Below are 26,487 nucleotides of genomic sequence, written 5' to 3' on the forward strand. Positions count from 1 at the left end.
TTTGTGCACGAGCCTTGTCATGCTGAAACAGGAAAGGGCCTTCCCCAAACTGTTGCCACAAAGTTGGAAGCACAGAATTGTCTACACTTTAAAAAGGAAACGTTCCTTAAGGCACCTTTAGGGATTCCTCAGATTGCAACACAGGCAGAACCCACTAAAGGTGCCTCCAGGAACCTTTTGCTTGAAGCACCTTAAAATATATATATCTATATATAGATTGCGAACTGTCTGGGACTCGTTGTTTCCCTGTTTACTAATCAAATATATTTTACTTATTGAGTCAAAGACGAAAATTAACTGTAATACATTGGTCTCAAATATATTAGCATAACTAGGCAACACAGAACCACCGTGGACACATTTTAAAATGAGAGGCTTTTCTCCCTATTTAAACGTGTCCCAGTTGAACATGCCTAGCTCTGCCCACTAAGGCGTGGCTTACGGAGCTTTCTTTGAAACAAACGCTCGTATCGTCATGTTCCGAAAGACAGAGATGTTTCACCACACCGAGTGGTAATATGTGCTGTGGGATGGTTAGGCAGTTTCATGATACTGTAGTTGTAGCCGGTGAGTAGACATCGGCTTTGGACAGCGCCAGCTGATGAGGGGAAACGCACTTGGTGTATTCTTTGTTGCAAACTTGAACACCTCAAAGGCAGATTAATGCATTTTCCGCTAAAATAGCCTCCTATTCCAGTGAAAGCTATTGATGTCGGTGAGTTATTGTGAACGAAGATGCTTACAGATATGATTGAGGTTGAAGAATTCGAAATCAAGGAGGAAGAACCTTGGTATGACAACCAGGACCTTGAGCATGGTAAATATTATTATTCTATCCATGATGACCGAGACTGTGAAAGCGCGGACTCACCTGTGCTGTGCGTATCAAATGACAGCTACAACCTGGCAGTGACCACAATTTGACACTCCGGCAGCGTTAGGCTAATAAATTATTTTCTAGCAGGTGTGGAATCAATGAGCGCCTGGTGCACCCCTTTTTTCATAGGGCAGGTGCAGGTGTCACTAACGAATGTATTTTACAGGACACATTGGTAGGTTTAACTCTAGGCTACTGTACTGCGGCAGAAAACACTGTCGGACTTCAGCCAAATATTTCAAGGTTATCTCAAGCAGAATTGGAACACCCGAGGCTACCATTCCACTGCCACGGATGTAACCAACCATTTGAAACAATGCATCCTTTGTCTTAAATGTTCTACAGATTTTCAATGTTCTTCTCTGCATGTAATCTCCCGTGGGCAGATTCTGCATGTAGACCATGCGTACGTGCTATCCGGGACCCATGGGACGTCCCTACCCTATTGCAGTTGAAATGTTAAATGGTTTAGGGTAGGGACATCCCAATGATTCCGTATAGCACTGACCGTATACCAAGGGAGTTAATTATGCACTTGACCAAATTATGCGAGATTTTACTTCTAGGTTACCGCCATAGAGAATGATAAAGGCATCTAGTGGCCAAAATGCCATATTTGCATGGGCAGCACCATTGAGGGCTTCCACCATTTTATTGTAGTCAACTGGTTGGGACTTCCAACTTCATTGACTGATCCCTCCTGGTGACCATGTTGGAGATGGACCACTGGGTCATCAGGAGGGATAAGACAAGCGTGAAGAAAATTGACTACTTCAAAATGAAGATTGCCTCAATGGTGCTGTCACAGGCACTATAATGGCACAGATCCAAAGATGAGTCCTATCATTTATGGTTAACACACCACACCCTTAGCGGCGTTGCCAGCAACCTGATGCATCCGGTTTTCAAGGCAGCTAGTTTCAACCTACAGTAGCTTTCTTTTCCCGCTGAAAACCAGATGTGGGCAGACTCTTTTACGCATGCTGCAGAGATTACTCTGCATATAATAAGGTTTTGTTCCACTAATTTGCATAGTTCAAGATCTTTTATTGACCATTTATTAACAAATTCTGGAATAGAAATCTAAGGAAAGGAAATCGGGGCATATATACTGGTGCTCTCTAGATTAGAAGATATTCAATTTATATTTCATGCTTAGAGAGAAACTCCCCGGCACACATCCTGTAAATGAGAGACCATTTCACAACGCATGAATTAGGCCACAGTGATTAAGGTATAATTATTTTTTTACCTTTCTGACATATCTCAAATATATTAGAGGTGCGCTTGATTTATCCCTTTTGGGATCATGTTCCATTGTAAGCAAACTACTGTTAATCAAGGACAGCACAAGTAACATGTATTTGACCCACAAATGCAGGTAGGATGTCTGCAAGATCGGTTTGCCCACCTGACATTGAGAATTGAGGCACATGCACAGACACAGCCGTAGATGCACTAGATGTCTCTGCAGGTCTTGTCACACTAATGGCTTCATCTTTCCCCAACCTTTAATTTGAAGTTATTTATAGAGCCTCTTCTGTGATCTCTCTTTCCTCCCATGCAGACCTCCACCTGGCTGCTGAGCTGGGGAAGACCCTGCTGGACAAGAACAGAGAGCTGGAGCAGGGTCATCAGCAGATGTACTCCACCAATCAGGAACAGCAACAGGAGATAGAGGTAAGAGTTTTAACCAATCAAGCTGTAACTAACTACCAGGGTAGCGGTAACTCGGTTTGACCAATCAGAAGTATGTGGACACACAGTCCCTAACTGCAGCTAAAGGCACTTTCGGGGAGCTATTGTAGTGTTTGCAGGCTTTTGTTCCAGCCCAGCAGTAGCACACAATATCCACTAGTTGGCAAACCTGAGGCCTTTCCGTTAGGCATCAGTGTGTTCCTTGCATGTTGAAAACAAGAGAAACTCACCTCAGATTTGTGCTCCTTTAATTCCTAAATAAAATTCCTAAAAAAAATTAAGTGTTCCAGATTTACAAAAGACAGGCTTCCATTTTTTGTTTTACCTTTATTGAACTAGGCAAGTCAGTTAAGAACAAATTCTTATTTTCAATGACGGCCTAGGAACAGTGTTCAGGGGCAGAATGACAGATTTTTACCTTGTCAGCTCAGGGATTCGATCTTCAACCTTTAGGTTACTAGTCCAACACTCTAACCACTAGGCTACCTGCCACCCCATTAACTTCCTTTTGAAGAAGAGATTAGTGGGTCGGATCCTGATGAATTACTTAATCTCTCTGCTGGACGTGTTGCTTACCATGGGTCCATGTAGGGTATGACCCTAGAAGCACAAAGGTAATGGAATAGAACGTGAAATGTATAATGCAGACGTTTTGACTGAAACACTTTTGTCAAGACTGCAAAATCTATATACGAATCCTAGTCTTTCGATACTGTAAAGCCCCAGGGAATAAGTATTTTGTTTTTCCATGTACAGGATTACAACACCACCATTATCAAACAGTAGAGGAGCAGTGGGGATCTCACTCCTTTGAAAACAACATACTTCATTGCTTTTCACCTTGTCCAGTGAACTTTCAGAGGACCAGGAAAGATAAAGATGGCCCATATCAGTTGTCCTCTTTTTTGGGGGGGGGCATACCTTTGACACACTCACATAGCCACCATTGAATTGTTGTGATTTATAGTAACTAGAGATTAAATAGCCTCTCAATGCTAGAGAATCTAAATATTTAACCAGTTGTATTTAAATATCACATTCAGACTTTGTGGTTTCTCTGTTATATCACCAGTGAAACCATCTTGTATGGTCAGCAGCAGCCACTCACTTCCATATGAGCTCTGGATTTAATTTCCTTGAGTAGGGTCAATTCCTAAATCCTTCCCCTCATCTTTGAAACGGCTGACTGACAGAATGAATCTCTCTAACGTCGCCATCCATTTCATGACCTGACTGCATGTAGAAACAGCACAGGAGGAAGCTGATGCTGTAAATTATAATGTTATCTTGTCTTTAGGAGAACATTGACCTCTCTCACTCTAGGAAAAAACACTATAGATAATTGCCACTTTTTTATAATTGTATGATTAACATGCAGAATTCCAAAGAATACGTTGTTCTGTAACTGAATAGCATTGCAAGATAAGGTACAGCTCCCATTTAGTGAGTAGTATTGGTTTGAATTGGTGTTTTTAGTTTAACTTTCTGTGACTGATCAGGATCTTAATGAGCTTAAGGTTCACAGCGTTCTCCATTGATAGAACAGTTATATTGTCTATGGCATTCTCCCTGTTTTACCCTGATAAGATTGCCCTTTTCCATTGAGAACAGGTTGAGCGAGAGAAGAGAGGGATAGATGGAAAGAAAGTGATGTTATCCCAGCACCACTGTGCTCGTGTATTTAGCACCTCAGTCTGAATCAACTTGTCTTAATAAGACAACTTTGTGTTGGTGCTGTTCTATATTCCTCACCAGAGGTGTTGCGCTCTTACAAATACTAATTTGGCCCTGCAGAGGCTAGTACAGACAGGTTGCTATCAAAGCAATAATAGTCGCCCAGACAGGAGGTACTTGTCATTGATTCTTGCAAGTTTGATCTCGTTCATGGTTCGATAAGCAACCAAAATAAATCATGTGTATGCCTTGGCTTAAAACTAATCATATTGACTTGAACAAGTACAATGGAGTAATCTAGATTCAATGTCAAATTGTGAAGTTGAAGGTGGGTTATGTGATGATATTGAGTTCTGGTTTTCTACTCCATCTTCCTTCTCCAGTACCTGACTAAGCAGATGGACCTCCTGAGGCATGTGAATGACCAGCATGCTAAGGTCTACGAGCAGCTTGACCAGTCTTCCAGAGAGCTGGAGCAGAGCAACACCCGCCTGGTACAGGACAACAGGGTCGCCCAGCACAAGATCCAGGGGTAAGCCTGTTGTTGGGTTTAAAGCCTGAGGCTGTGTCCCAGTTCTTCACCCTTCTCACACACTTTTCTCACATGGATCTAACAATGGTGGAAACTCCCTCCAGCAAATGCTTATGCTAATCCTATTCATCTAAATCCATGTCGGTTTGGAGAATCGGGACGCAGTCATTCTCCAGATAATTAGAGATGGAATGGAAAACAACGTGTGTTGGTGAGAGGAGAGCTAAATGTGTGAGGATTATTTTCTCTCTCTTCAGGCTGACTGAGATGATCGAAGCTCTACAGACCCAGGTGGAGGATCTTCAATGTCAGGTAGAGGATCTGAAGACCGCCCCTGCCAATCCCCATATGAAACCCCTTACAGAGGCATGTCGGCCCTACGGGGCGCAGAGTGTGTACTTCCTGAATGACCTGCAACCCACACAGAGGTGAGATCACTGCACTCATGAAATACAAACATAACTCAACGCACAGATGTTAATATCTGGACAATCTGTATTGTTCCTTGAGCTGGAATTGACCCATACTTTAACAAGTGGGCCAGCACTGGTCTGTCGAAGATAGAATCTGTGCTATCCTCTTACTGGAGCTGGTGTCTGGCTGCTCTCTATTACTTCCTGTCTGAACTGTCCTCTACACCCTCTCCTTCACCTAATCTTCTGACGTAATATAAAGCTATATAGATCAGTCAGGTCTGCATGGGGTTAAATAGACATGGCACAATAAGGTCAGATTCATCAAATGGAAAAGGATGCTAAATTGATTAACATTTTATGCATTTAGAACTCAATAGCTTGTGCATTATTGATTGTTTTTAAGCTGTAGGTAAAACATGTTTTTTGTTGAAAATGCATAGAGAAGACTAGCCCACCCGAAGTTGCCATTAGTTCTGTTCTAGATGGCCTAAGGCCCTAAACCCTACTCTAGATGGCATTCATTCAATTCCACTTTGACTTCCAACAGTCCCTCTTGGCCCTGCTCTAGTGGTGTGATTTGGCTCTCTCTGTGTGTTACCTCTCTTGCCGTTCACACTGGTTAAGGAGACTAGTACTACTGCTAGTACTCTAGCCTTCTTCCTGCCCTCTGAGGCCATAGCACTTCAGACTGTGTAATCCAGTTAGGGTTTGGCCCCTCCTTTTAATCCAGGCCAAAGCTCGTAGGTCACTGATCAAAACACATGCCAAGCAGACTATAGTACTCTCTCCCTACTGACTTCACTGAAACGTGGTCACAGTTGTCACCCAAAGGTCATAGTCCACTCGTAAGGACACTAATCTCTGCCCTGCACGAAAGATCACTTCTGATTAGTCTGTTTGATACAGGATGTCTTGCTACCAATTCATCAAACGCATGCTTGAATAACTTGTTGACAGTTTATCAGTAACTTAATAAGACTAATTAGGTGTGTAAGTGCTGGTCTGGACTGAAACAAAAGTTGTTTCCCAATACTTAAAAAAAATATATATAAAGTTAGATTTTCCTCTGACCCCTCTCAGGTACTCGAGTTACAACTCTGGCGACCAATCTGATGACTGCTGGTCTCCCTCTGACCTCTCGTTGCTAGAGGAGGAGCAGGAGTCGCTACGGCAATCGCTCCGCTCTCTACAGACCCAGCTGGCCAATGAACGTGCTCGGAGGGAGGGGGCGGAGCGAGATGCAGACCTGCTAGCCAATGACAATGTGGTGCTGGAGCAGCGCTTGGGAATGATGGCGGGGTGCCAGGTGAGGAAGAGGAGCAACTCACACAGAGCATAATTTTAAGCCAATGCAATCTGTTTTCTCCTCCTATGTAGTGAAATGGTAGTTAAGAGTTACATTACTGAATCCTCTCTGTCTCTCTCTGACTCTGACTCTGTCTAGGCCAGACTAGCGGAGCTGGAGTGTGAGGCTGAGGAGCTTCGTCAGCTGTGGAGAGCCAACAATGCCACCAAAGCTTGGAGGTCAAGGGTCAGCCTGACAATGCTGCCCAATACCCTCTTCTTCCCCCTGAACCAGGAGAGTGGGATGGGGGAGGATGGCGAGAGCGAGGAAGACGTGATGGACGTCAGCTTCCTTTCCAACCCGAAAGGTTGTGTCATCTTGAAGAGATGCAACAGCGAGAAGCAGCTGAGGTCACCGCGGGGTGATGGGTCAGAGGTAGACGAGAGCCAAGAGCGTTCGTGCGTCCGCCATTCAGAGGTGGTGAAGCAGCGTGGGATCTCCCTCCTCAACGAGGTTGACGCTCAGTACAGTGCCCTGCAGGTAAAATATGATGCGCTGCTGCGACTCTGCCACCAGGGGGAGCTGTACCCAAACCAGCAGCACAACCACAAGGAGGTCCAGACACCCATCGTAGCCCCCTCGGACTGCCCACAAAGCCCAGCCCCAGCCTCCATTCGCAAGGCTGCAGGCACAGACATGAAGGGCCAGGAGGATGAACTTAACCAGCCTGAGTACAAGGCCCTGTTCAAGGAAATATTTAACTGCATCCAGAAAACAAAAGAGGACCTGAGTGAGAACAGAAGAAAACCCTGGCAGTTGGCGTAGTATGGCTTTCGTAGTAAACAAGCAAAAATGGCTCTGCTTTTGCGCTGGACATGCAGTTGTTTCTTGTTGGAGGTGAACATGCTAGCTATTAAGCAAGCACCTTACAAATTGTTTGTAAGGCCTGGTAACTGATGTACTGTGTCTGTATCTGGTGGAACTGCAGCTGAATCGATTACCATCTCTAAGGGCTCATCTCTATCTATGGATGCTGGAGCAGCCAGAGAAAGGCAACATCAGCTGATACACCAGGTCTTTGGCATGGAACGAACAGTGCCTAACATTCAGTCTACATCATTCTGCCTCAATCAACCAGCCCTACTCGATCTTTGTTGCCCTTAGATTAGCGTCTAGGGGCAATGTTCTTCTACTCTCAGGAACCAAGAACCTCTGGAAACTTTCTGTGGATTAGTGCTTTTCCATGGTACCTCTATGCACTGTTCAATCAAAAGCTACATATCCTTTTAAAGTGACAGTCTGAGCCTGAAGGTCAAAACGGTAACTTTGTATCATCTTTGTGCCTCAAACGCCACTGTTTCTTACTCTTGGTGATGAGTAAAGACAAATTATGTGAATTTACATCTCAGAATTGTACTGTATGTCTTCAAAAAAGTTAGCATGATCCTAAAATTTAAACACGAAAGTATTTGGGTATGAAGACTGAGTTGTATGTACAGGATTGATGTTGTAGTTAGCAATATAATCTAATGAGGCTATACCAGAACTCGGCTATGTGTTATGATATTACTGTGCTTTCCAAATACAATGATGACATTTCACAAAGTAACTGTTTTTCCGATGGTTTGTCAAACGGTCCCGTTAATTGTTTTTGCTGCCTAACTCATGCTATCCTAATGTACCATGATAAACACCCCCTTAGTTGACATCACTGTAAAATCACATTGTAATGAGATGCACTTTAGACTTGCACAGGGATGTTATTTTCTGACACTTTATGTAGCTAGCCACTGTACTGTATAAGAAGTGCTGTTAATAATTCCTGTTCAATGTATTAGATGTAGTACCAGTCAAAAGTTTGGACACCTACTCATTCAAGGGTTTTTCTTTATTTGTAAAACATTTTTTTTTTACAGTGTAGAATAATATTGAAGACATCAAAACTACGAAATAACACATACGGAATCAAGTAGTAACTAAAAAGTGTTAAACTTACATTTGAGGTTCTTCAAAGTAGCCACCCTTTGCCTTGATGACAGCTTTGCACACTCTTGGCATTCTCTGACCCAGCTTCATGAGGTAGTCACCTGGAATGCGTTTCAATTAACAGGTATGCCTTGTTCATTTGTGGAATTTCTTTCCTTCTTAATGCGTTTGAGCCAATCAGTTGTGTTGTGACAAGGTAGGGGTGGTATACAGAAGATAGCTCTATTTGGTAAAAGACCAAGTCCATATTATGGCAAGAACAGCTCAAATAAGCAAAGAGTAATGACAGTCCATCATTACGTTAAGACATGAAGGTCAGTCAATGCGGAAAACATCAAGAACTTAAAAGTTCAAGTGCAGTCGCAAAAACCATTGAGTGCTATGATGAAACTGGCTCTCATGAGGACCGCCACAGGAAAGGAAGACCCAGAGGATAAATTCGTTAGAGTAAACTGCACCTCCGATTGCAGCCCAAATAAATGCTTTACCGAATTCAAGTAACAGACACATCTCAACACGAACTGTTCAGAGGAGACTGTGAATTAGGCCATGGTCAAATTGCTGCAAATAAACAACTAAAGGACACCAATAAGAAGACGATACTTGCTTAGGCCAAGAAACACGAGCAATGGACATTAGACCAGTGGAAATCTGTCATTTGGTCTGATGAGGCCAAATTTTAGATTATTGGTTCCAACCTACGCAAAGACGCAGAGTACAGAAAGTGAATGGATGATCTCTGCATGTGTTGTTTGCACCAGGAAGCATGGAGGAGGAGGAGGAGGTGTGACGTTGTGGGGGTGCTTTGCTGGTGACACTGTCAGTGATTTATTTAGAAATCGAGGCACACTTAACCAGCATTGCCAACACAGCATTCTGCTGTGATTCCCCATCCCATTGGGTTTATGCTTTGTGGGCCTATCAGTTGTTTTTCAACAGGACAATGACCCAACATACCTCCAGGCTGTGTAAAGGCTATTTGACCAAGAAGGAGTGATGGAGTGCTGCATCAGATGACCTGGCCTCCACAATCACCCGACCTCAACCCAATTGAGATGGTTTGGGATGAGTTGGACCGCAGAGTGAAGGAAAAGCAGCCAACAAGTGCTCAGCATATGGGAACTCCCTGTTGGAAAAGCATTCCTCATGAAGCTGGTTGAGAGACTGCCAAGAGTGTGCAAAGCTGTCATCAAGGCAAAGGGTGGCTACTTTGGAGAATCTAAAATATATTTTGATTTATTGAACACTTTTTGGTTACTACATGATTCCGTATGTGTTATTTCATAGTTTTGATGTCCACTATTATTCTACAATGTAGAGAATAGTAAAAATAAACACTTGACTGAGTAGGTGTGTCCAAACTTTGGATTGGTACTGTAAATACACACAGTACATGTGTAATCTTTGTGATAAATGCAAACTCAGAGGATTCCGTGTCTCTATTGGTCCATTATTCTAACTGCAAAGTCACGTGGTTTGTCAAGGTGGTAGCTGTTATTATCTATGTAATCTGAACAAAGCGGTTCATACAGGGTCCTAGGAGCATCATCATCACAAGACCGGGAGACAATACTCACTTTGCGACAGGGACATAATGGAGAGCACAGCAGGGTGGGAGACAGTAAGTTTTTGTTTGTATGTGTGTTTTTGTCTACATATTAGTGACTGATTCACAGGTTAGGCACCTTATACAAGTACTTATCATTGTTTGATGGCATAGGCCTACAAACAACCACACAAAGCAATCATCCTCTGTCTAAAAATGCTATTACGAATTGAATTTACACTTAGATTTCTACCAGTACATAAATATGGTAATTAGTCTTCCCTGTGGCGCAGTTGGTAGAGCATGGTGTGTGTAACACCAGGGTTGTGGGTTCGATTCCCACGGGGGGCCAGTACCCAAAAAAAATGCATGAAATGAAATGTATGCATTCACTACTGTGAGTCGCTCTGGATAAGAGCGTCTGCTAAATGACTAAAATGTAGTCTTCTTGAGAGTGGGGGATGGGGTTCAAGGTAAATTCAAGGAAACTGGACTTACACTAATACAAAGGTATTTCCTCATGGTGTCATGTTTTTTTTTTATGCTTACTAATGATGGGACTGAATGGAATGTTGACAAACTTGTTGGTGAACAAGATACGGTTTCTCTCTGAGAAATCAACTGCATGAAAAAAAAAAAGTATTTTATTTAACTAGGCAAGTCATTTAAGAACAAATTCTTATTTACAATGACAGCCTAGGAACAGTGGGTAAACTGCCTTGTTCAGGTGCAGAACGACTGATTTTTACATTGTCAGCTCAGGGATTCGATCTAGCAACCTTTCGGTTACTGGCCCAACGCTCTAACCACTAGGCTACCTGCCACCCCATTTGCACCATATTTGATAAGCAAATTTGGTGCAAATAAACAAATGGTGAACTTCAGAGTGTCACTTTTTGCTTAAGGAGTGAAATATGACTGCAGGTTAACTTTCTGGAAAACCATTCATTGACTTTTTAGTCTTCATGTTTGTACTCATGTGCTTACTGTAGGCTGCTAATAGCAGGAGTCTCTCTGGGGGAGGAGAGGAGAGAAACCCTGCCTCCAAAATGAGTATTTCTGGGGAGAACAACTCTCATAAACCCATGGGGGAGAGGAGTGTTTTTGATTGTGATGAATCATAAATGCTGGATTCAATTGAGTTTATAGCATGTTTTCTATGCATTAATAACATCCCCAAGTACCCTATCCTTCACTATTTATCATCATGGGAAATACATTTGTGATCAATAGGGTTTCTGTGTTGTATCAAAGCAAAATCCAACCAGAGAGACCAGACTCACCTGAGAGAACCTATAGAATTTAGACCATTCACTCCTAAAAATGGGAAAGTAGTTTGGTTTGGAAACATTTTAATACCCTGTATTTTCTCGTTTTTATTTTGTTGATATTTTGTAGCTTGATTGCTGAACAGATATCGATATTATGCTTTTGACAGGGATCGATCCAACTCCCCTGTACCTAGCTGTGTTTCCATGAAGAGTAACCAGTCCATTAGAGAACCTATAGAATTCAGAGAAGGACCTTTTCAAACTGACCAAAGGTAAGTGCTTCAGGACCAGGTTGTCTCTCTCAAAATGTTGACATACTAACACAGACCCGTTTAAAAAGTAAGTCTACTGTCTCCTGATTGGAGATGTCTGTTCTGGTGTTTAACAGGGTCCAGCAGGAGAGACCAGACTCCACTGTACCCAGTGGTATATCCATGAAGAGTGAACAGTCAAAGAGAGAGCCTATAGAATTCCGGAGTGAAGACTTTCCTCCAAAACAAGAGTAAGAAGTCTTGTGTTGTCATTTTAAGAAATCTGAGTGTGATTTCCAGAGAAAAAAAGCTTAGCAATGGTACTTGCCTTGTTCCTACACAGAGTTCCCAGAGACCAATATGAGAAATCAGTCAGAAATTCCAAATGGTTAGTCTGCCCCAAGTCATGAAATGGACCTGTTCTCCATATTTAAGGTGGGCTGTCTTAATTTGCTCGTGCTGGAAAATGGCTTTGAAACCTCGATTCTTACCTCCAAGACTATTGCGACTTAGTTCTCTATGTCCTTTTGAATTGTTTGTTGCAGTTGCTTGAATGCAATGTCATCACTTTTGTGAAGAATGAATTGAAGAGGTTCCAGAGGATTCTTTGTAAAGATTACACAGATAAACATACTGAGAATGAGAAGCAGGAGAGCAGCGCCAGAGAAGGGGCTCTGAAGATCACACTGCACATTCTGAGGAACATGAACCAGAAGGAGCTGGCTGACTCCTCGCTGGAGAAACGTAACGATTCAAGTCTTTGTTGCTTGGAGGCTAGATCCTCTTTACCTACAGCAGAACATCTGATGCATCTGCGGTTCTTCCCTTGAGGCAGTTAACCCCCAACAACAACTGCTCCTCTGGCGCCGATGACGTGAACGTAGATTAAGGCAGCCCCCGCACCTCTGATTCAGAGGGGTTGTATTTGTATTTATTATGGATTCCCATTAGCTGCTGCCAAGGCATCAGCTACTCTTCCTGGGGTCCAACAAAATTAAGGCAGTTACACAATTTTAAAAACATTACAATACATTAACAACAGATATCACAACACATTAAGTGTGTTCCCTCAGGCCACTAATGTTACTCTACTACCACATATTTACAACACAAAATCCATGTGTGTATAGTGCATATGTTTTCATGTGTGTATATGCATGTGTCTGTGCCTATGTTTGTGTTGTTTCACAGTCCGCTGTTCCATACATTTAAAAACAAATGTTTTTTGTTGTATGATTTTACTGCTTGCATTAGTTACTTAATGTGGAATAGAGTTCTGTGTAGTCATGGCTCTATGTAGCACTCTGCGCCTCCCATAGTCTGTTCTGGACTTGGACAGTGAAGAGATCTCTGGTGGCATGTCTTGTGGGGTATGCCTGAGTGTCTGAGCTGTGTGCTAGTAGTTTAAACAGACAGCTCGGTGCATTTAACAAGTCAAAACCTCTCACAAATACAAGTAGTGATGAAGTCAATCTCTCCTCTACTTTGAGCCAGGTGAGATTGATAATGTTAGCTCTCCCTGTACATTTTAGGGCCAGCCGTGCTGCCCTGTTCTGGGCCAATTGGAATTTTCCTAAATCCCTCTTTGTGGCACCTGACCACACGACTGGACAGTAGTCCAGGTGCGACCAAACTAAGGCCTTTAGGACCTTCCTTGTTTATAGCGTTGTTAAGAAGGCAAGAGTAGTGCTTTATTATGGACAAACCTTTCCCCATCTTCGCTACTGTTACATCTGACCATGTCAGTTTACAATCCATGGTTATGCATAAGAAGTTCAGTCTCCTCAACTTGCTCAATTTCCACATTATTAATTACTCGATTTATTTGAGGTTTAATGTTTTAGTGAATGATTTGTCCCAAATACAATGCTTTTAGTTTTTGAAATAATTAGGACCAACTATACTGAACAAAAATCTAAACTTAATATGTAACAATTTAAAAGATTTTACTGAGTTACAGTTCATATGAGGAAATCAGCCAAATCAATTCATTAGGCCCTAATCTATGGATTTCACATGACTGGGAATATAGATAGCATCTGTTGGTCATAGACACCTTTAAAAAATCGGCCTCACAATGGGCTTCAGGATGTCGTCACAGTATTTATGTGCATTCAAATTGCTATCAATAAAATGCAATTGTGTTCGTTGTCCGTAGTTTATGCCTGCCCATACCATAACCCCACCGCCACCATGGGGGACTCTGTTCACAACGTTGACATCAGCAAACCACTTGCCCACACAATGCCATGCAGTACACTTGGTCTGCGGTTGTCATGTCCTGACCGTAGTAAGATGTTATTTTTTATGGTAGAGTAGGTCAGGGCGTGACAGGGGGTGTTTTGTGTTTTTCTATCAATGTTTAGTTCTAGTTTTCTATTTCTATGTTGTTTTTTTGGGATGATCTCCAATTAGAGGCAGCTGGTCCTCATTGTCTCTAATTGGAGATCATACTTAAGTAGGGTTTTTTTCCACCTGTATTTGTGGGTAGTTGTATTCTGTTTAGTCTATGTACCTGACAGAACTGTGCGCTTTCGTTTTACTCTTTGTTATTTTGTCTTTAGTGTTTTTGAGTTAAAATAAATTTCATCATGAGCACTCAACACGCTGCGCTTTGGTCCCCTCTCTTTACAGTGGTTGTGAGGCCGGTTGGACGTACTGCCAAATTGTCATGCTGTTTAATCAGCTTCTTGATATGCCATACCTGTCAGGTGGATAGATTATATTAGAAAAGGAGAAATGGTCACTAAGAGGGATGTAAACTAATTTGTTCACAAAATTTGAGAAAAATACGCTTTTTGTGCATATGGAACATTTCTGGGATCTTTTATTTCAGCTCATGAAACATGGGACCAACACTTTACATGCTGCGTTGATATTTTTCTTCAGTGTAAATCTTGCCACCCATTCTGAAACTGACTGCATCTCTTTGTTAGGTGTTGCAGTGATTTCACTTGCTGTGGTAGCTGACATGAATAGTGTTGAGTCATCAGCATACAAAGACACACAGGCTTTATTCAGAGCCAGTGGCAGGTCATTAGTAAAGATTGAAAAAAGTAAGGGGCTTAGACAGCTGCCCTGGAGAATGCCTGACTCTACCTGGATTATGTTGGAGAGTCTTCCATTAAAGAATACCATCTGTAACTCTCAATCCACAATATAGCAGGGGATGTAAAGCCATAACACATACATTTTTCCAGCAGCAGATTATGATCAATAATGCCAAAAGCTACACTGAAGTCAAACACAATAGCTTCCACAATGTTTTTATTACACATTTTTCTCAGACAATCATCAGTCATTTGTGTAAGTGCTGTACATGTTGATGTACATGTTGAATGCCCTTCCCTATAAGCATGCTGAAAATCTGTTAATTTGTTTACTGTGAAATAACATTGTATCTGGTCAAACACATTTTTTTCCACAGTTTACTAAGGGTTGGTAACAGGCTGATTGGTCAGCTGTTCAAGACAGTAAAGGGTGCTTTGCTATTCTTGGGTAGAATAATGACTTTTGCTGCCCTTAAGGCCTGAGGGAACACACTTTCTTGTATGCTTAAATTGAAGAGATGGCATATAGGAGTGGCAATATCATCCGCTATCATCCTCAGTAATTTTCCATCCAAGTTGTCAGACCCAGGTGTTTTGTTATTGTTGATAGACAACAATAAATGTTTCACCTCTTCCACACTCACCTTCCTGAATTCCAAATTACAATACTTGTCTTTCATAATTTGGTCAGTTATGCATGGTTGAGTGGGTTCAGAATTTGTTGTTGGCATGTCATGCCTAAGTGAGCTAACCTTGCCAATCATTAAAGTAGTTGGCATCAGTGGGTTAAGTGATGAATGAGCCACCTCCAATTATAATTGTATTTTAAAAAATTTTGGGGACATTGTTCTGCGGGCCAACAAAAGGGCTTACAGTGCATTCGGAAAGTATTCAGACCCCTTGACTTTTTCCACATTTTGTTACGTTACAGCCTTATTCTAAAATGAATTTAAAAAAAAATTCCCCTCATCAATCTACACACAATACCCCATAATGATAAAGCAAAAACAGGTTTTTAGAAATGTTTGCAAATGTATTACACATAAAAAAACTGAAATATCACATTTATATAGGTATTCAGACCCTTTACTCAGTACTTTGTTGAAGCACCTTTGGCAGCAATTACAGCCTTGAGTCTTATTGGGTATGACGTTACAAGCTTGGCACACCTGTATTTGGGGAGTTTCTCCCATTCTTCTCTGCAGATCCTCTCAAGCTCTCAGGTCTGATGGCAAGCATCGCTGCACAGCTATTTTCAGGTCTCTCCAGAGGTGTTCGATCGAGTTCAAGTCCAGGCTCTGGCTGGGCCACTCAAGGACATGCAGAGACTTGTCCCGAAGCCACTCCTGCGTTGTCTTGGCTGTTTGCTTAGGGATGTTGTCCTGTTGGAAGGTGAACCTTCTTCCCAGTCTGAGGTCCTGAGCACTCTGGAGCAGGTTTTCATAAAGGATCTCTCTGCACTTTGCTCCGTTCATCTTTCCCTCGATCCTGACTAGTCTCCCAGTCCCTGCCGCTGAAAAACATCCCCACAGCATGATGCTGCCACCACCATGTGAAACCGATGTGAAATGGCTAGTTAGTTAGCGGTGGTGCGCGCTAATAGCGTTTCAATCAGTGACGTCACTCGCTCTGAGACTTGAAGTAGGGTTTCCCCTTGCGTTGCAAGGGCCGTGGCTTTTGTGGCGCGATGGGTAACGATGCTTCGTGGGTGACTGTTGTCGATGTGTGCAAGGGTCCCTGGTTCGAGCCCAGGTTGGGGCGAAGAGAGGGACGGAACCTACACTGTTACACATGCTTCACTGTAGGGATGGTGCCAGGTTTCTTCCAGAAGTGACGCTTGGCATTCAGGCCAAAGAGTTCAATCTTGGTTCCATCAGACCAGAGAACCTTGTTTCTCATGGTCTGAGAGTCCTTTAGGTGCCTTTTGGCAAACTCTAAGCTGCTGTCATGTGTCTTTTACTGAGGAATGGCTTCCGTCTGGCCACTCTACCATAAATGCCTGATTGGTGGAGTGCTGCAGAGATGGTTGTCCTTCTGGAAGGTTCTCCCATCTCAACAGAGGAACTCTGGAGCTCTGTCAGAGTGACCATCGGGTTCTTGATCACCTCCCTGACCGAGGCCCTTCTCCCCCGATTGCTCAGTTTAGCCGGGCGGCGAGCTCTAGGAAGAGTCTTGGGGGTTCTAAACTTCTTCCATTTAACAATGATGGAGGCCACTGTGTTCTTGGGGACCTTCAATGCTGCAGACATGTTTTGCTAACCTTCTCCAGATCTGTGCCTCGACACAATCCTGTCTCGGAGCTCTACGGACAATTTCTTCGACCTCATGGCTTGGTTTTTGGTCTGACCTGCACTGTCAATTCTGGGACCTTATATAGACAGGTGTGTGCTTTTGCAAATCATATCCAATCAATTGAACTTACCACAGGTGGAATCCAATCAAGTTGTAGAAACATCTCAAGGATGATCAATGGAAACAGGATGCACCTGAGGTCAATTTCGCGTCTTATAGCAAAGGGTCTGAGCATTTATATAAATACAATTTTAGTGTTTTTCATTTTTAACAAATTAGCAACCATTTTCAAAAAAACTACTTTTTTTTAGCCTTTTCATAATGGGGTATTGTGTGTATTTAATCAATTTTAGAATAAGGCTGTAACAAAATGTTAAAAAAGTCAAGGGGTCTGAATACATTCCGAAGCACTGTATATGCACAACATAAGCCTGGCTCATGGGATATTGGTATCCACAGTACTCCATACACAACCTTTTTCTTGTAATCACCCAAAAGGTTGTTTTGAACAATATTTTTTTTCTTCCCCATGGCAAAATGTTTATAATTACAAGAAATTAGCATTAAAACTGCAAAATGTTCTCTTCCCCAAGGCAAATTAAGACAATTTCAGGAAATTGTCTTTAAAACTGCAACGTTTTCTTTCTGATTCCAGAGAGGGCCTTGAAAATGTTCTTTACCAGGGCCCGAGACTTGATATGTCCAGACGTGCACCGCAGAAGTCATAGTAAAACTGCTTTTTATCTCACTCTAAAGTAGTTGTGTTTTGATATTATGAGGGGGTCCCTGATGAATTTGCTATCACAAAAGAGGTCCCTGGTGCAAACCAGTTTGGGAACCCCTGACCTTGTCCATGTGGTTCCACAGATGAGAAGAGTTACTAACAGTCGCTATACATCTGTGATTGGAGCAGCCTTAACCACCATATAAAATATCTTTTGACATGTAGCCTAAATGTTTTATGACTTGTTTGTTTATTTAGATGAGCTTGCTATGGTCTGGCGAGAGAAACTAAAATCTACCTTGAAGAAGAAGTTTGAACATGTATTTGAGGGAATCGGGGATCAAGGAAATCCAACAAGACGTCTCAACCAGATCTACACAGACCTCTACATCACAGAGGGTGAAAGTGGAGAGGTCAACAGTGAACATGAAGTGAGACAGATCGAGACAACATCCAGGAGACCAGCAACACAAGAGACAACAATGAAATACAACAATATCTTTAAATCGTTACCCGGACAAGACACACCAATCAGACGTGTGATGACCAAGGGAGTAGCTTGCATTGGAAAAAGTCTCTGTGCAGAAGTTCATTCTGGACTGGGCTGAAGGAAAAGCAAATCAAGACATCCAGTTCATATTCCCGTTCCCTTTTCGGGAGCTGAATTTGATGAAAGGAAACAAGCAGTTTGATTGAGCTTCTTGGTCATTTTATCATGGGGATGAAAAGCGTTGATTCCTCTGACTATGGCAAGTGCAAAGTTTTGTTTGTCTTAGATGGTGTGGATGAGTGCAGACTTCCTCTAGACTTCCAGAACAATAAGAGCTGTTGTGACGTCACAGTCCACCTCGGTAGACGTGCTGCTTACAAACCTCAAGGGGAATCTGCTTCCTTTTGCTCTTATGTGGATAACCTCCCGACCTGCAGCAGTCAATCAGATCCATTCTCAGTATATTGACCTGCTGACAGAGGTACGAAGATTCAACAACCCTCAGAAGGAGGAGTACTTCCGGAAGAGAATCAATGATGAGAACCTGGCCAATAGAGTCATCACTCACATGAAGTCATTAAGGAGCCTTTTTATCATGTGCCACATACCAGTGTTCTGTTGGATCTCTGCCACAGTTCTAGAGAGAATTTTGGATGAAGCAGTGAGTGCCGACATCCCCAAAACTCTGACTCAAATGTGCACGCACTTCCTGATTTTTCAGACCAAACAATGGAATCAGAAGTACGTTGGAGAGCGAAGTGGAGATCCTCTGCGGATAAGAGAGAGCATCCTGTCGCTGGGAAAACTGCCATTCCAGCAACTAGAGAAAGGCAATCTAATATTCTACGAGGAAGATCTAAACGAGTGTGGAATTGATATCAGAGAAGCATCAATCTACTCAGGATTGTGCACACAGATCTTCAGAGAGGAGTCTGGACTGTACCAGGGGAAGGTGTACTGCTTTGTGCATTTGAGCATCCAGGAGTTGCTTGCTGCTCTGTATGTGTTTCTCACTTTCAAGAATGGCGACAAAAGTCCACCGGTCCAACAGAAATCCTTATCCAGTAAACTCAGAAAATCATCATTTGGACACAAAACTTTGACCAACTTACACAGGAGTGCAGTTGATCAGGCCTTACAGAGTGAGAATGGAGATATGGACCTATTCCTCCACTTCCTTCTTGGCCTCTCGCTGGAGTCTAATCAGACTATCCTATGCGGTCTACTGACAGAATCAGGAAGCAGCTCAACCAGCATGGAGGGAACAGTCAAGTGAATCAAAGAGAAGATCAGAAAGAATCTCTCTCCAGATAGGTACACCAATCAGTTCCACTGTCTAAATGAGCTGAATTACTATTCTCTAGAGGAAGAGATCCAATGCTACCTGAGATCAGGAAGTCTCTCAGAAGGCAAACTCTCACCTGCACAGTGGTCAGCTCTGTTGTTTGTTTTGCTTTCTTCAGAAAGGGAGCTAGATGTGTTTGACCTGAGGTAATACTCTACATCAGAGGAGGGTCTTCTAAGGCTGCTGCCAGTAGTCAAAGCATCCAGAACAGCTCTGAAAGTACCAGATCAAAATCACAGAAAATGAAATGAAATGATACTGGTGTTTTAATTACTTGCTCAGATTGAGTAACCCAATGTGTTTGTTGTTCAACACTATTTTGTATTTTAGTCTGAATCAGTGTAACCTCACAGAGAGATGCTGTGAAGAGCTGGCCTCAGCGCTCAGCTCAAACTCCTCATACCTGAGAGAGCTGGACCTGAGTCACAGTAACCTGCTGGATTCAGGAGTGAAGCTGCTTTGTTTTGGACTGGGGAATCCACACTGTAAACTACAGATACTACGGTCAATATTCATTCAGTTCTGGGATAGATCATTATTTTTACAATATCATGGTCATTTTAACAGTGAAAAACATTTCATCAACTATTTTGTATTTTAGGGTGAATCGATGCTACATCACAGACAGATGCTGTGAAGCGTTGGCCTCAGCTCTCAGCTCAAACTCCTCACACTTGAGAGAGCTGGACCTGAGTCACAATGACCTCAGCTGCTCTCTGCTGGACTGGAAAATCTACACTGTCAACTGAAGACTCTGAGGTCAGCACACACTCTAAGATACACTCTAACTGAGCTGGTCTTGCTTTTAGGGAATATTAGTTTTACAGATTGTTTTACCTCTTGCAGGTTGACATGTTGCAATATTATAGAAGAAGGCTGTACTTTTCTGGCTTCAGCTCTCAATTCAAACCCTTCGCAACTAAGAGAGCTGGACCTGAGCTTCAATTACCCACACACAGAGACGCGTACAAAGCTCTCCCTCGCCCTCCATTTGGTAAATCCGACCACAACTCTATCCTCCTGATTCCTGCTTACAAGCAAAAATGAAAGCAGGAAGCACCAGTGACTCGGTCTATAAAAAAAGTGGTCAGATGAAGCAGATGCTAAACTACAGGACTGTTATTGCTATCACAGACTAGAACATGTTCCGGGATTCATTCCGATGACATTTAGGAATACACCACATCAGTCACTGGCTTTATCAATAAGTGCATCGAGGTCGTCATCCCCAAAGTGACTGTACGTACATACCCCAACCAGAAGCCATGTATTACAGGCAACATTCGCACTGAGCTAAAGGGTAGAGCTGCAGCTTTCAAGGTGCGGTACTCTAACCCGGAAGCTTACAAGAAATCCCGCTATGCCTGTGACGAACCATCAAACAGGCAAAGCGTCAATACAGGGCTAAGATTGAATCATACTACACCGGCTCCAACGCTCGTCGGATGTGGCAGGGCTTGCAAACAATTACAGACGACAAAGGGAAGCACAGCCGCGAACTGCCCAGTGACACGAGCCTACCAGACGAGCTAAATCACTTCTATGCTCGCTTCGAGGCAAGCAACACTGAGGCATGCATGAGACCAGCAGCTGTTCTGGACGACTGTGTGATCACGCTCTCCGTAGCCGACGTGAGTAAGACCTTTAAACAAGTTAACATACACAAGGCTGCGGGGCCAGACGGATTACCCGTACGTGTGCTCCGGGCATGTGCTGACCAACTGGCAGGTGTCTTCACTGACATTTTCAACATGTCCCTGATTGAGTCTGTAATACCAACATGTTTCAAGCATACTACCATAGTCCCTGTGTCCAAGAACACAAAAGCAACCTGCCTAAATGACTACAGACCTGTAGCACTCACGTCCGTAGCCATGAAGTGCTTTGAAAGGCTGGTAATGGCTCACATCAACACCATTATCCCAGAAACCCTAGACCCACTCCAATTTGCATACCGCCCAAACAGATCCACAGATGATGCAATCTCTATTGCACTCCACACTGCCCTTTCCCACCTGGACAAAAGGAACACCTATGTGAGAATTCTATTTATTGACTACAGTTCAGCGTTCAACACCATAGTACCCTCATAGCTTATCACTAAGCTAAGGAACCTGGGACTAAACACCTCCCTCTGCAACTGGATCCTGGACTTCCTGACGGGCCGCCGCCAGGTGGTGAGGGTAGGTCGCAACACATCTGCCACGCTGATCCTCAGCACTGGAGCTCCCCAGGGGTGCGTGCTCAGTCCCCTCCTGAACTCCCTGTTCACTCACGACTGCATGGCCAGGCACGACTCCAACACCATCATTACGTTTGCAGACGACACAACAGTGGTAGACCTGATCGCCGACAACAATGAGACAGCCTGTAGGGAGGAGATCAGAGACCTGGGCGGGTGGTGCCAGAATAACAACCTATCCCTCAACGTAACCAAGACTAAGGAGATGATTGTGGACTACAGGAAAAGGAGCACCGAGCACACCCCCATTCTCATCGATGGGGTTGTAGTGGAGCAGGTTGAGAGCTTCAAGTTCCTTGGTGTCCACATCAACAACAAACTAGAATGGTTCAAACACACCAAGACAGTCGTGAAGAGGGCACGACAAAGCCTATTTCCCCTCAGGAAACTAAAAAGATTTGGCATGGGTCCTGAGATCCTCAAAAGGTTCTACAGCTGCAATATCGAGAGCATCCTGACTGGTTGCATCACTGCCTGGTACGGCAATTGCTCGGCCTCCGACCGCAAGGCACTTCAGAGGGTAGTGCGTACGGCCCAGTACATCACTGGGACCTCTACACCAGGCGGTGTCAGAGGAACGACCTAAAAATTGTCAAAGACCCCAGCCACCCCAGTCATAGACTGTTCTCTCTACTACCGCATGGCAAGTGGTACCTGAGTACCAAGTCTAGGACAAAAAGGCTTCTCAACAGTTTTTACCTCCAAGCCATAAGACTCCTGAACAGGTAATCAAATGGTTACCCGGACTATTTGCATTGTGTGCCCCCCCCCCCCAACCCCTCTTTTTACGCTGCTGCTACTCTCTGTTTACCATATATGCATAGTCACTTTAACTATGCATTCATGTACATACTACCTCAATTGGGCCGACCAACCAGTGCTCCCGCACATTGACTAACCGGGCTATCTGCATTGTGTCTCGTCACCCACCACCCCCTCTTTTTACGCTTCTGCTACTCTCTGTTCATCATATATGCATAGTCACTTTAACAATACCTACATGTACATACTACCTCAATAAGCCTGACTAACTTGTGTCTGTAAATAGCCTTGCTACTGTTATTTTCAAATGTCTTTTTACTGTTTTATTTCTTTACCTACCTACACACACACACATTTTTTTTCGCACTATTGGTTAAGTAAGCATTTCACTGTTGTATTCGGCGCACGTGACAAATAAACTTTGATTTGATTTGAGACTCAGGAGTGAATCTGTTCTCAGCTTTACTGGATAATCCACGCTGTAAACTGGAAAAACTAAAGTAAAAATCAATATGTGGTTGGGTGAATGAATTTGATTTTTGTAACATAATATATTTCCCATTCCGGTTGCATGTGCCAATAAATCATTGTCTGTTTTTCAACAGAATGGACATTGCTGAAGAGAGCAGGCTCAACTTCGGGCTTAGGAAATGTAAGTCATGACTGATGTGGACAATATGGCTGTGAAGTCAGCAAAACAATAGTACAAACAGAACCAATTTGGTTGAATATCAGAAAACTAACATACACTGCTCAAAAAAATAAAGGGAACACTTAAACAACACATCCTAGATCTGAATGAAAGAAATAATCTTATGAAATACTTTTTTCTTTACATAGTTGAATGTGCTGACAACAAAATCACACAAAAATAATCAATGGAAATCCAATTTATCAACCCATGGAGGTCTGGATTTGGAGTCACACTCAAAATTAAAGTGGAAAACCACACTACAGGCTGGTCCAACTTTGATGTAATGTCCTTAAAACAAGTCAAAATGAGGCTCAGTAGTGTGTGTGGCCTCCACGTGCCTGTATGACCTCCCTACAACGCCTGGGCATGCTCCTGATGATGTGGCGGATGGTCTCCTGAGGGATCTCCTCCCAGACCTGGACTAAAGCATCCGCCAACTCCTGGACAGTCTGTGGTGCAACGTGGCGTTGGTGGATGGAGCGAGACATGATGTCCCAGATGTGCTCAATTGGATTCAGGTCTGGGGAACGGGCGGGCCAGTCCATAGCATCAATGCCTTCCTCTTGCAGGAACTGCTGACACACTCCAGCCACATGAGGTCTAGCATTGTCTTGCATTAGGAGGAACCCAGGGCCAACCGCACCAGCATATGGTCTCACAAGGGGTCTGAGGATCTCATCTCGGTACCTAATGGCAGTCAGGCTACCTCTGGCGAGCACATGGAGGGCTGTGCGGCCCCCCAAAGAAATGCCACCCCACACCATGACTGACCCACCGCTAAACCGGTCATGCTGGAGGATGTTGCAGGCAGCAGAATGTTCTCCACGGCGTCTCCAGACTCTGTCACGTCTGTCACATGCTCAGTGTGAACCTGCTTTCATCTGTGAAGAGAACAGGGCGCCAGTGGCGAATTTGCCAATCTTGGTGTTCTCTGGCAAATGCCAAACATCCTGCACGGTGTTGGGCTGTAAGCACAACCCCCACCTGTGGACGTCGGGCCCTCATACCACCCTCATGGAGTCTGTTTCTGACCGTTTGAGCAGAAACATGCACACTTGTGGCCTGCTGGAGGTCATTTTGCAGGGCTCTGGCAGTGCTCCTCCTGCTCCTCCTTGCACAAAGGCGGAGGTAGCGGTCCTGCTGCTGGGTTGTTGCCCTCCTACGGCCTCCTCCACGTCTCCTGATGTACTGGCCTGTCTCCTGGTAGCGCCTCCATGCTCTGGACATTACGCTGACAGACACAGCAAACCTTCTTGCCACAGCTCGCATTGATGTGCCATCCTGGATGAGCTGCACTACCTGAGCCACTTGTGTGGGTTGTAGACTCCGTCTCATGCTACCACTAGAGTGAAAGCACCGCCAGCATTCAAAAGTGACCAAAACATCAGCCAGGAAGCATAGGAATTGAGAAGTGGTCTGTGGTCACCACCTGCTGAACCACTCCTTTATTGGGGGTGTCTTGCTTATTGCCTATAATTTCCACCTGTTGTCTATTTTATTTGCACAACAGCATGTGAAATGTATTGTCAATCAGTGTTGCTTCCTAAGTGGACAGTTTGATTTCACAGAAGTGTGATTGACTTGGAGTTACATTGTTGTTTAAGTGTTCCCTTTATTTTTTTGAGCAGTGTATTTTACAAGACAATTTTTTTCCCCTTGTGGAAAACGATACATATTAGAGTTAACATTCAGTGCAGGGTTGAGTGGAAAAACTGATAGACGTTCTGTGAATGGTGTTTTTTTTCTAAACCAAGTTCATATTTTCAATCAGATCACTGTGAGCTCACACTGGAGCCGAACACAGCACAAAGACTGCTCTTGCTGTCTGAAGGGAACAGAAAGGTGACAAGGGTGAGGGAGGAGAAGCCATATCCTGACCATCCTGAAAGATTTGACCACTCAAAACAAGTGCTGTGTAGAGGGTTTGTTTGGGAGATGCTACTGGGAGGCAGACTGGAGTAGGGAATGGGTCGGTATAGGAGTGGCATACAAAGGAATCAATAGAAAATACAAGTTTGATGTCAGCTGGCATGGATGCAATGCCAAGTCCTGGAGACTGAACTGCTCTCATTACAACTACATTGCCTGCCATGGCGATGAGTGCACTAGCATACATGTCCTCTCCTCTCTCTCTAAAAGAATAGGAGTATATCTTGACTGGCTGGCTGGCACTCTGTCCTTCTACAGAGTTGTCTCTGCTGGATTGACCCACCTGTACACCTTCCGTACCACATTTGCTGAGCCGCTCTAGCCCGTATTTACTCTTTGGGATGGCTCCTCTGTGTCCCTGTGCTCCAGGTGAAACAGCCTTTAGTGTCTTGGAACACCCTTCAGGTTTCACATGCTTTACTGTTGTTAATCCATCCTTGTGTGGAACATGGCTTCTCAAATAGCTAGACACTTTTGTGTATATAAAGTGCTATTGAAGCAGTAGCTTAAATCTAAATAATGTGCAATGTTTATGATTAATGCTATTCTGTAGATGATTAACTTCTGTTTTATATTGCCTTTGCTGTAGTTTTCCATATCTTGAATTAATATTAAAACTGGGTTTGTCTGAACAACAACCATCATTGTGTTGGACTCTCAATTCTTATGGTGTAAAACTCCATCATCACACTTTGGATCTTTGAGTGAAGATTAGAAGCTGTTGTATTTAAAAATACTTTGGCTGGCACAGGTTGTTGATAAGGCTTGTACACGTTGGTTTACATTACATAATGCTTTTTATCTATCAAGTATAGTATAAACTGGGGGCTGCCATGGCACCGCTCCTGTCCCGCTGACTCACCTCTGACCCCCCCCCCCCAAAAAAAAGAACTGACCTTAGACCAGTGTCAACTTTATTCAGGTCAAAGGTCTTTAATCGTGCAGGTCTAAAAATGGAACTGGCCACAGAAAGACAGAATGGTAGATGAGAGGTGCTGTGGTCTCTCCATTTGTAACATGGGTGGTTCAGTGAATTATTGATCACAGGTGTAAGATCCTGTTTCCCTCTGATGTCCTGTTTGTCTATGCCGTTTCTCATTAAAACATGCGTCTCATGTCACATCAATATCTGTACATCAATGGGCATGTAATCCTGACATAAGTTCATCCACTCGTGTGTTTGTGACAAATCAGCCAGAACAGGTTTTCCATTATTGCAATCTTCATTGAGCAATACAACAACCACAAAAAATAACTGATGTCCAAATAAAGTCCTCTTGAGATGATTGATAAAATATATTCACCTGAAAATCCTGAACATTGTATGGCCAGAAAGTAGTGGAATTCTTCAGAGATGGTTACACTGATTGTTCAAGTCTTCATGAAATGCCAAATGGCTCTTTTCAACATCAACAAAAGCATC

At 43.4% G+C, this 26,487-nt stretch overlaps 2 protein-coding genes across 4 annotated transcripts; both read left to right on the forward strand.

Moving 5' to 3' along the window:
* Positions 1–432: 432 nt before the first annotated feature.
* LOC106609027 (cerebellar degeneration-related protein 2) lies at positions 433–8,532 on the forward strand. The gene is made up of 6 exons (XM_014207370.2): positions 433–817; positions 2,445–2,557; positions 4,633–4,781; positions 5,039–5,209; positions 6,278–6,503; positions 6,642–8,532. The coding sequence occupies exons 1-6, from the start codon at positions 736–738 to the stop codon at positions 7,305–7,307; spliced, it is 1,407 nt and encodes a 468-aa protein (XP_014062845.1). The 5' UTR covers positions 433–735; the 3' UTR covers positions 7,308–8,532.
* An 88-nt stretch (positions 8,533–8,620) lies between these two features.
* LOC123744633 (NACHT, LRR and PYD domains-containing protein 8-like) lies at positions 8,621–25,680 on the forward strand. Of its 3 annotated transcripts, XR_006771030.1 has the most exons (7): positions 8,621–10,089; positions 11,453–11,557; positions 11,674–11,787; positions 19,768–19,941; positions 20,039–20,196; positions 23,047–23,093; positions 24,907–25,680. XR_006771030.1 is itself a non-coding variant. In XM_045723824.1 (5 exons), the coding sequence occupies exons 2-5, from the start codon at positions 11,490–11,492 to the stop codon at positions 20,184–20,186; spliced, it is 504 nt and encodes a 167-aa protein (XP_045579780.1). In that variant the 5' UTR covers positions 8,621–10,089; positions 11,453–11,489; the 3' UTR covers positions 20,187–20,452. The 3 variants fall into 3 exon arrangements, 1 of the variants encoding a protein (XP_045579780.1); XM_045723824.1 differs by lacking the exons at positions 23,047–23,093; positions 24,907–25,680 and having other exon boundaries at positions 20,039–20,452; XR_006771031.1 differs by lacking the exons at positions 19,768–19,941; positions 20,039–20,196 and having other exon boundaries at positions 8,624–10,089.
* Positions 25,681–26,487: the final 807 nt, after the last annotated feature.

Source organism: Salmo salar, chromosome ssa01, assembly GCF_905237065.1.
Source record: "Salmo salar chromosome ssa01, Ssal_v3.1, whole genome shotgun sequence".
In the NCBI taxonomy this organism is placed as follows: domain Eukaryota; kingdom Metazoa; phylum Chordata; class Actinopteri; order Salmoniformes; family Salmonidae; genus Salmo; species Salmo salar.